General features: G+C 32.5%; 1 protein-coding gene across 1 annotated transcript; it reads right to left on the bottom strand.

Moving 5' to 3' along the window:
• Nucleotides 1–630: 630 nt before the first annotated feature.
• On the bottom strand, nucleotides 631–1,359 carry LOC128215920 (GTP-binding protein Di-Ras2-like). Its single transcript, XM_052922525.1, has one exon. The coding sequence runs from the start codon at nucleotides 1,357–1,359 to the stop codon at nucleotides 631–633; it is 729 nt and encodes a 242-aa protein (XP_052778485.1).
• Between the last annotated feature and the right edge of the window lie 9,271 nt (nucleotides 1,360–10,630).

Below are 10,630 nucleotides of genomic sequence, written 5' to 3'. Positions count from 1 at the left end.
GAATATTTAACGTGCAGTTGTAATTGACCAACCTGTATTTGTAATATTGCACATTAATACGTTTCGATTTGAGCTTTTTATCTTTAAATTAAAGAATAGAAACAAAATCAGGTTATGTAGTTTTGTCAACATCTATATGAGTTATACTTAAATACTCTCTGAGATAGATAGATATTGTATATTATGCATCTTCAATATAAATATTTAACCCCATTTATATTAGGCTCATGATTTTAAGTTTACAGAACAATATATATTTTATATGTATAGTTAATATGCAAACAAATTAAGGGTTGTTTTTTAGTAAATGTCTACTTATATGTTGACATTATAAACGAAAAATATTGCTTGATTACCCATACATCTCTGATAATTCTTTATGGAAACTGGTTTTGGGTTTAAAAGAATGATAATTAGTAGTATTTTAAATATGCTTTAATAATCTGGATAACTTTTGCATTCCCATTAAAGTTCAAATCTTCATTAAAACAAGTTTCCTAGAAGGCTTATAGATGTATACACCTGATAAAATATCACCAAAAAACTCACATTGTACGTATTGTCAAATCGCTAGCATAGACTATACATATTTCGTCTTTCATTGACGAAGGGCTATTCAATCAGAAATGTCTAAGAAATAACACAGTCCTGTCGGTGATGGGAGCGGGCGTGTGACTTTCGAACCTTTGGCTTACTTCCACGGCGAATAAGACTTCTGGTTCGACTAAATTTGCTCCCATTTTCACTAGTTTTATCGGCACTGACATCTGCCTGGGTTTGCATCTCCAGGGAATGTTCACTCAATCTGCGCGGCATGAAGGGTTCATTTATCTTTGCTCTTGGATTCTTTGCTTTTTCCATCAGTAATTTGAACACTTCTACAATGCATTCGTCGTTTTTAGCAGAGATCTCGACAAATGCCCCACAGTTGTCATCGTTATAAACCCAGTTGAGAGCGTCGAATTTTTCCACTTGCCTGTTATCCTCAAGGTCAACTTTATTACCAACAACAACACACGGCAAGTCCTCATAATTACTTCTTGCTTCCTTGATTTCGTCCCACAAGCGTTTGACCTCTTCAAACGTTTCGGAGCTTGTCACCGAATATACTAGAATGAAGGCATGGGCTGTGGTAATCGAAAGGCGCCTCATTACCGGAAATACCAACTTTCCGGCAGTGTCCAGAAAATCCACTATAACCTCCACACCTTGAATAGTGAATTCCCTAGCATACAAATCTTCTGTTTCGAGGTAAGTATCACTGGAGGTGTTGAACAGAAACCTTTTCAAAATGGAGCTTTTCCCGACACCGCCAGCGCCAAGAAAAAGAACTCTGTTTCTTTGGTCTTGTTCAGTCATATTTCCTTTTCATTAGCGTTTGATTCGATATGTGGTATGCATAATTCAGGCCTTTCCTACGGCATTTACGTAGCCATTTATCGGGCAACTACTATGCTGACTTCATGATTGCAAATAATTGACAAAAGCTAGATGAAACTGTAATATAAGGCCCACTTGTTTAACAGTGCTACCTTTTATACCTTATCTAAGCATTCAATACTGTTAAAACATCTATGAAATATTTAGCTTACAGAGTTGGCAGAAAAATAGCTTTACTGGTTGTTAACTCTTGTCCTTTCACCTCTAAGAAAGTATTAGCGCGGTGTAAATGAATTGTAACCAGACATTATTGCGGATTTAGGACTTCATGTTTTCCAGTAATTCAATTACCTCAGAAGTGATACCTCGTTCAAAACTAGGAAGATGTCGGTGGGAATAAAGTGTGAAACCTAAAGTCAATACGGGCGAAAACCATGTATTGAACTTAAACTTTCCCTGTCTCTCTTCCGTGGTATATTCTCCCAAAGGACTGTTCTCTTGCTAATTGAAGCACCAAATCCTCTGGTTTCTATCATTTATGTTGTCAGCACGATACAACATGGTCTAAAAAATAGGAAACAATAGGAAATATTAAAAACGCAGCAAGGCAGAAATCTGAAAAAAATAAATAATAATGTTATATCACTCGCATTCAACCGTCCATATCACGCTATTATTGTGTTCTGTTCTCGTAGCATTCTATAACACCAAATATTGGGTGCTCCCTGTATGCATTGCGTTCTATTCAAATTTACACTGTTTCTTCTAGATAACTGGATAAACAAACGTGTTCATCATAACCATAAATGTATCATCAGTAAAGAAATCTACGGGGACAATAACTAAATTCAATATCGTCGAGTCACTGAAGAAGAATGTATCAAATGGTTAATACGAATACTTTCTAATTCGATATAACAGGGGGTCCAACGTTATTTATTTTTGCGGAAATTTGGGTGAGGGAAATGTAAGATGCGGATCAAAATGGTGGTTTGTGAAAGTAATTTGGTGTAAGTTCATATCACCTTAATCGTAATATAAATACGCGTACCCGAAGGCCAGACGTGTAAGCTTCTCTCGTTTTTAACCTTTGTTTCTAGACGACTTAAAAACTATTGAAATTATAAGCTGAACGATTGCTTGTTTACAAAGTGAAAATAGAAAATTGCGTGACTTTAAATTGTGCTTAAAGTCAAATGTACCATTTTTGTACCTATTTTAGCTATTTGTATTGCGTTGTTGCATCCTGGTTATTTTCTTTTCGACGGCTTGTGCACTTAACATGGACACTACCTGGCCAATATTTGTATGTTTAAAATCCTTTTATGTCTTTCGTTCATATAATTTAAGAAAGTATAGCGTCATGTCTGTTAAATGTAGAATGAAAGGCGATTTCATTGTCTGGAAATGTGGGTTATAATCTAAAATATTAAATAAATAAATAAATACAAATACTTTATTAATAAGGTAATCTACGAACTTTTAAATAAAGATATCAAGTGTAAATGGTTTAACTTAAGAGTTGAGAGGAATAAAGAATAACATCATAATAAAATCAACTGATTATCATGTGATAAAAGCTCAAATTTGAGAACGTAGGGGTAAGAAAACAATGATTTTATAACCCTCAGACCAATTTATTGTAAAAATTGTTGCACAAAATGCATAACATGTTCATAATAATTCAGTTGTATTAACGGTGTATGTTTTGAACCTGGTTACATCAAAATGTTTCAAACTTGCAAAATTACTGTCATATACATATATTATGTTTGTCTTTGGATATTCAATTTCCTCGATACTTGTACGTTTCTTAATTCCGCTTAGATCTGTCAAATTGCCTAGGCATGTAATCCTATTTAAATAGTTTACGTAAAATTTGCAATAAGAATAAATTGGCTTTTTCTGTGTGAATTCGTGAATGAATGCAATGAAATCACTATTTTAAATTTCTAGGTTAGGATACTAACAGACATGCCCAGAGAGTCCATGATAAATCACGCGTAACTTATGCACATTGCATAAACGGTCATGTTTGATCCAGCTCCATGCGCAATCATTCTTAAGATCATATTTCATTTTGATGTCCCTTTGCACACATTATTTAAATATTGAAAATCTTTGAAAACGTCCGTCCGTCCTTCTATCTGTATGTCTGTTTGTCTGTCCGTCTGTATATTTGTCTGTCTGTCGGTTTGTCTGTCTGTCTAATTGCTTATTCACTTAAGAAATATCGTCATTCACGACAAACAGCTGTTTGGATGCTTAAATGGACACCATAATTGTCGAGTAGCGTTTTGGGTGGGTTCGTGATATAATCTCCACTAAGGAAGCCACAAAAAGAACAACCATTAGGTTGCAATCTGAAAGACATCTTAGCTCATAGAGTGGTCACCCTTTACAGAATCAATTACAATTTCTACGGAATTTTTGAAAGTTGTACTCAGGAGAAAGTAATAGGTGTATGGAAAGTGGAATAATATCAGGCAATTATACTTATCCATATTTGTTCGGTGCGTCGTCATGTTCTTACCAGACAGATAAATCCTTTCCGGATATTATGTTTTTTCGAGGAAAGTTGTTCTTATGTGCATAATATTTTATCAATAGCTAGATACTCGGTTTTCAGGAGCACAGATGTTGTATTATGTTCTTGTTGTGGCGTTCATTTGCCAACCCCCTTATCAATATAATTATTATACAGATGAACGTTTCCGTGTGTACAGAAGATCATTTTGGGAATCCGGCTTCAATACTGTTTTCCTCAATTTTATGTTTACTTTATCGAGTTGTATTTGTCATTTATTGTTTATTTAAACAATATACTTGAGGTAATTTGAACAATTTGGCGTACATCGCTCTTAGGAAAAAATAAGCCAATTGGAATGCTATTTTGGAATGGTGATAGTAGTATTTATTTCTTTATAATATAATTTAAGGTATTTTAGTTTTAGTTTTATTCTAAACAATACCTGATGCTATCGTATCTTTTCCATAAAACAACCGCATGGTCGGTTCAGATATAGTGATAATTAAAATGATATACTAAATTAAGCCTTTTCGTACTTGTAATTGTTTACTGAAACGAAAACACCTGAGCAGCGTATTTAAGATTTAATATGATACATATTCCGTTGCTTAGTTATCAGTTGAAAACCATACACTTGCTTGTCTTCTGTAAAATACAAATGTCTTAAATATACAATTTAAATTGAAGAATTTTATCTTTATCTTTAGCTTGATAATTTTCGGTTAGAAGTATTATATCGGTCTCTTCTTATCATTCATATTTTAATAAGTTAATGCATACTATGATAAGATTTACCTTTTGCGTTTTATCTTTATTAAGGATTGTTGGGATACGAGTGAGGTTTGTGCACATAAACTGGTTAAAACCCCCAGTAAATTTACATTTTACTGACCGTTCCAAGGCGGTTCCTAACAATTCTTGATAAACATACCTATTTTTTAACATATAGTATGTATGCACTGTGTTGTTTTTGGAGTTTTGTGCTGTTCTTCTATGTTTCTTGTTTGTGATTTTGTGTTCTATGTCTTTGGCGTTTGACCAGTGCCACTAAACCGGGTTTATGTTTATTTTTTTTTTCTACTGAGCTTGTTTCTGTAGCTTTATGCATAAATATATAAAGAAAATATGTGTACATGCAGATAAGAAGCAGGAATAACCCAGAAAAAAGAATATGTGCTAGATGTTTAGCCTAGAGGATGTTACATCTTACTTCTATGGTCTCTTGTTCGCGGTTTGCGCACAACAGAACTTTATTTCAACTGTTCAACATTGTAAAAAAAATCAACATTTAAGTTTAAGATGCCATTTTTCTGTAAGCACATAGGACAAGTGATGAAATGAAAGAAGTCGTAAATGAGGTCTTAGCATCGGGTGATTCAGTTTCAAAATTTATCTTTTCAATGTTGAGGATGCATTTTCTGACCTTAAGTAATTATTATTATCCGAATATTTGCTTATATTTTCGCTGCTTACTGCTATTCTACATAAAGTTTATAGCTGTTACCGGTTCGAATCCAGCATTTATAGTAGCATTATCATATCCATATACAAGTAAATAATCCAATATTGATGTATTTACAAACAAGTGTCAATTGTGATATGAATAACCGTTCTTTGAAGGGATCATCTGTTTGTTTTTTCATTAATATCTTGTCTTCGGATAAAAGTATGCATTTTGTGCAGGGCATGCTCTTGTATTGATTTATCGTGATTTTAATAAATATAGGAATTTTATAAAGCTGCTATGTTCTCGAATCATAACAACATCGTCCTTATGCTCCTATTTAATTAATACACAACTGGTGTTAAACTGTTTTGGCGTAATGACTTGATGAGTATGTATTTCTCTAACACACATAGCCTTGGGCAAACACTGTTTAGCTTCATTGTAGTCAGTATGATGGGGCAATTCCCGCAAGCATGCAAACCCCAGATATTTAGTGCCGGCAAACATGGATAGCTATCTTTAATCGAATAAGTTATTGAGCAAATCAGGATGAAAAATGATCAATCACAGTCGTCTTGAATTCTATTCTTTGAACAATGCTGTACGATCCGCTGCAGGCCAAGATATGGGAAAATAACGTTTTATCTGTATTGCCTAGACGTTGTTTTATTTTGGAAGGTCGCTGAAAACTATAACATTTGTATTAACTTTGTCTGGGCGAATATTATAAAGCTGAGTAATCTTCTGCAAATATAGAGGGCGTAAAGAAACGAAAATGTATGTAAATATCTCGATAAGAAATACTTGTGCGTGCAACACAAAAAATGATAATAACAACAATTTTGTGTGCTAAAGTCTCCACACAATATCAATATAATTTGTAATCATCAATTTGATGTAAAAATGTCAATTCGCCCTGTCTGTGTGTTTCTCCTAATTCATAGCAAGCCTGGAATGTCCAAGTGTAAGAAACGAAATTTTAAAGGTAATGTAAATAAGTTAAAACTTAACTCGCCTAATACTTTCAGTAAATATTTTGTTCATATTGGCATGACTCATATTTTATTCATGCTTGTATATTTCACAAACTAAATATTAAACAAGCTCTTTACTTCTTATGGTGAATAAGGTTTTAACCCGTTCAAAACCCTTTTTATTTACGCACAATATGCCTTGTTTTAAACAATATTCATATGACATAAATCAATGAAATGTGATGTGTTTGTGTGTGGTAACAAAGGTGTCCTTATCAAATATACACTATTTATACATGTGCAAAAGTAGAAACACATTCCTTACAATCAAAGCAAATAACGAATGCATTGAGTCGTGCAAAGCGAGTTCCTGGTTTTATGGCATATAGAAATCACCATTGATTAATTTATTTTAAATAAGCCCGTTTGAAACTATCACCGGATAGTGAGCGTGCAACTAATCAGTGATTTTCACATCAATGACCAATCAACGTTGTAAAGAACTCGGGCATACTTAGATCATATAAGAAAGGTATCGCATAATATTCAATAAATTTATTGGACATGTATCTTTAACAGAATGCCAGTGAAAATATTGAGATTGTACTGTTAATATAACTTGTTAAGGATATAGTTGAGCTTTCCACATGTATACTTAAGTCACACTGTCTTTAAATAGAGAATTGGTTACTAAACAAGGTGTAAATGCAACCTATATATTAAAAATCGACTGTAAAAAATGTTTTTTTTCCTTGTGATCTTTTTTACGTCAGCAATAAAAGGTGTTTTCTCCCAAAAGGTTTGAATATTTGCACTATAAATTTCAAATATATTCTCATTTAAGCCAATTTGCAAATTTGCCAAGATAACTTAAACCTAACTGTATTACGAAAAGAAAATGTCTCTTTTAGCCCTTTTATCTAACAATTCAGTCTAATGCATATCTGATATTTTCGGTTTAAAAGAGTTACTCATCAAGTAATTAAGTTTATCTTTGAAACGATGTGAATTTTCACAATATATTACAGAATTCTAAAGACATGAATACAATTGCATCGATATCGCCAAAGTTTATCACATGATAAGCTTTTAATCTGACAGTAAGATTTTCTTAACCTAGATAATTTTGTTATTTAGGGCCCAATTCAATGGATACAACCTTTTTAAAAAAAACAACAAAAAAAACAATCTACTAAAAGCATTTTACTGCAGAAAGACGCCTGTTTACAGTCACTTATGACCATAGCTCAAACAAAGATTCATTGTATCTGATTCTGTTTCTATCGTTCTGCTGTCTCCTCAGAAGATTTACTTTGAGTGATACGATCGGGATACCATACAGAAATACAGGCAGGCTACAGTTGTCATGACGTGTTAATTGAAGGTCGTCTTAAATTATTTTCGGGTATCAGTCCGTGAACCATCAATGCCCACATCGACTAGGCATTCGACCCTTGATAGAATGCACTTGTCATACTGAATGTTATTTATATGGAAAAAAATACAGACATCAGTCTAGTAGTCGAAAGCTTAAACATAATCCCCATTAAATTTCATAGGACCAAAGGCATATACGCAACTTTAACATACACAAACGAAAAAAACAACATATATGATAAATCAATTAGGGGCGTTTATTGAAAGAATGTCTTAAAATACCTCATTTGAACTCAAGAATGAGGTCTATAAACAGAAATGTTTGTAGCTTACCCAAGTGAAACTAGCATTACAAATGTATATAACACATCATATTCCAAGGAGTACACATACACACATGCATTCATAAGTGTAGTAAACCTGCTTTAAACTTTGATATTAATAGTTATACACAATTACTCGCACAAGTTTCTACCCATATATAACTGTTTGATAATTTAAATTTTGAAAACATATTTCATAGGTAATTTTATAATTTCATAAATCATTCATTTATTTGTGCCTCGGTATATTTTCATTTCATGTTATGTAACAGAAGGAAAAACAAATATTTGTCGCACATAAATATACATATGTGTGTTCAATTTTGGTTTGAAAAGTGAAGTTATGTGCATAATATTTGAAACAGTTTTGTTTCTAAACTAGTTGTAGCAAGTTTTGCAACTGAATTGACATTTCATCTCAATCTGAACGATCTGCATTTGTTTAAACATTCAACCAAACTGTGGGCAATTTTAGTTTAATTTATATTCAGTGTCTTATTAGAAATGAGAGGATATTGTTTACATTTTAAGACCTGAATCCACTGGACTAGCTTTTATTCCAGTGCCTTTGATGCCGAAATATGTTTATTAAAAAACAGATTATTTACAAACATAAACTATCTCATTATTTTCAGGAATTGCAATTAAATGCCTTTTGGACCTTTAACGCAATTCAGAGCTAGAAATCATCATTTTACGTCTTATTAATTTCATGAAGTTAGCGCAATTATCAGGATCTTAAAAGTAGGTATTGAAATTCTTGTCCAATTAGGTCATCAGTAGGTTTCATGTACTTAAAACAAAAGTAGTTAGAATCACTCCGTGATATTGTATCGCTCCGTCAGTTTGCTTTAACCAGATTGAATCTGTTGATGCTCTTAATGATCCTGCTGAGTTAAGAAGATTTGTCACATGCTCCAGCTGGTGATGCACTGTGTATACATTCCTCATGTGGTGAATGTATGACACTTCGGCAAAATAATGCAATTTACTGTTAACAGCGTAGTATGTTATGTGCACTTCTTAGAAGATTTAATGTTATAAAAAAAGTTCTGATTTTAAAAGAATTTTAAAAGAAGTTACATTTTGTTTAACAAAAGTACAAGTACAATGTCAAAAAGTAAAGAACTTTCAATTAAACTACCAATACGTGGTTATTTATCCCCAGCCCATCCTAAGGGCCGGTCACCAGGGCGCATGGACTCTAAACTATCGATCACCCTTTAATTCAACAAAGCGTCTGTAACTTCTCTCATGGTGTTTGTATAATCGTCTCAGTGTTCCGCTACATTTCGTGTAATTATTGACTCGTGGTCAGCTGTGATAAACTTTCCACCATGAATTTTGATAACGGTAGGAGTCAATAGCAAAGTGTATATTCCATAAGTTTTCTTTTTATTTACACTGCATACAAAAGTGATTCAAATTTTCCATTTCATTTTACACGGAACACAATGGAATAGATCGTGTTTCCCACGGGTTAAGATTTGTATTTGTAGCTGTTATTCTTTGAATTAATTTGAACTTAAAAGTTTTGATGCATTATGAAATATTTCTAATTAATATTAAAAATAACAAAAATTCCACTCAGTATGCGTAACGTCAAGTTCTGTTTGTGTGTATGGCTTTGTAGTTTCTTTAAAATTAAAAGTTGTTTTATTCATTTGTTCATTGAAGTGCTATCCGTAAACTTATAAACTATATTTGTTTGGTAAATCTATAGTTTAGTCTGGTCTTACATTGGACCTTTTTTAATAATGCATGTATAATGTTTGTTTCCAAATTGTTGGAATAGCTTTCTTTTAGCACTGATTTCAGATATTCAATTAGATTCAGATCTTAATTTACCTAATATACAGGTTTCTTTCATCTTTCCTTCTTTAAATTTTTAGTCGACATATATACAATTAGATTCAATACAGTTAAATTAAATTAAATATTAGAAATTGCAATTTTATTTTAATACAGCAATCACCCCATACAATTTGCTTTCTTATTTCTGTTAAGGATGTTGGCATATTAACATAAGTAGGATTTTTAGTTAAATAAAGGCATACAAAACACGTTAATATAAGAGTGGTTGTTTTAATTTTACCTTTGGCAGAGAGTTTATGCTGTCTGTATTCACATTGAATATAATTTAGTTCTTGCCGTATTAATTTAGATACGAATACGGGCGGTATTATTTTCCTGTTTGCTATTTCTGGATTTTTGAGTGTTTTAACCAATTTCATTTGAAGAGTTTTATCGAATAGGAATATATAAATCATTTCTAGTCCTTCATCTTATTTATCTCCGATGAGTTTTGTTCTTTTGATGTTCTCACTTTTATATGACCAGAGAAAATTTAATTCTTCAAGTACCTACCTTATTGTAAAAAGGGATTGCATAATATGTGATATTTAAGATAGAAAAAGAATTACCACCGTTATTTTATCATAGAATATCAGTGTTCTTTTGCTCCATTGATTAATTTTTAGATTGATTTTTTTTTCCAATTTATCATTCCGATTCAGTTCTTGCATTTGGCTTAAATTCGTACCGAAGTAAACACCTTGTGCTTTGATGTATCTTTTAAATTGAATGCCAGACGCGTTGT

Source organism: Mya arenaria, chromosome 2 (genome assembly GCF_026914265.1).
Source record: "Mya arenaria isolate MELC-2E11 chromosome 2, ASM2691426v1".
NCBI lineage: Eukaryota > Metazoa > Mollusca > Bivalvia > Myida > Myidae > Mya > Mya arenaria.
Note: the sequence above shows the minus strand (reverse complement) of the source record. Positions and strands in the feature narration are given on the sequence as shown.

Excerpts from the sequence above, each read along its gene's own strand:
- LOC128215920 (XM_052922525.1), bottom strand. The coding sequence starts at position 1,359 with ATGACTGAACAAGACCAAAGAAACAGAGTTCTTTTTCTTGGCGCTGGC.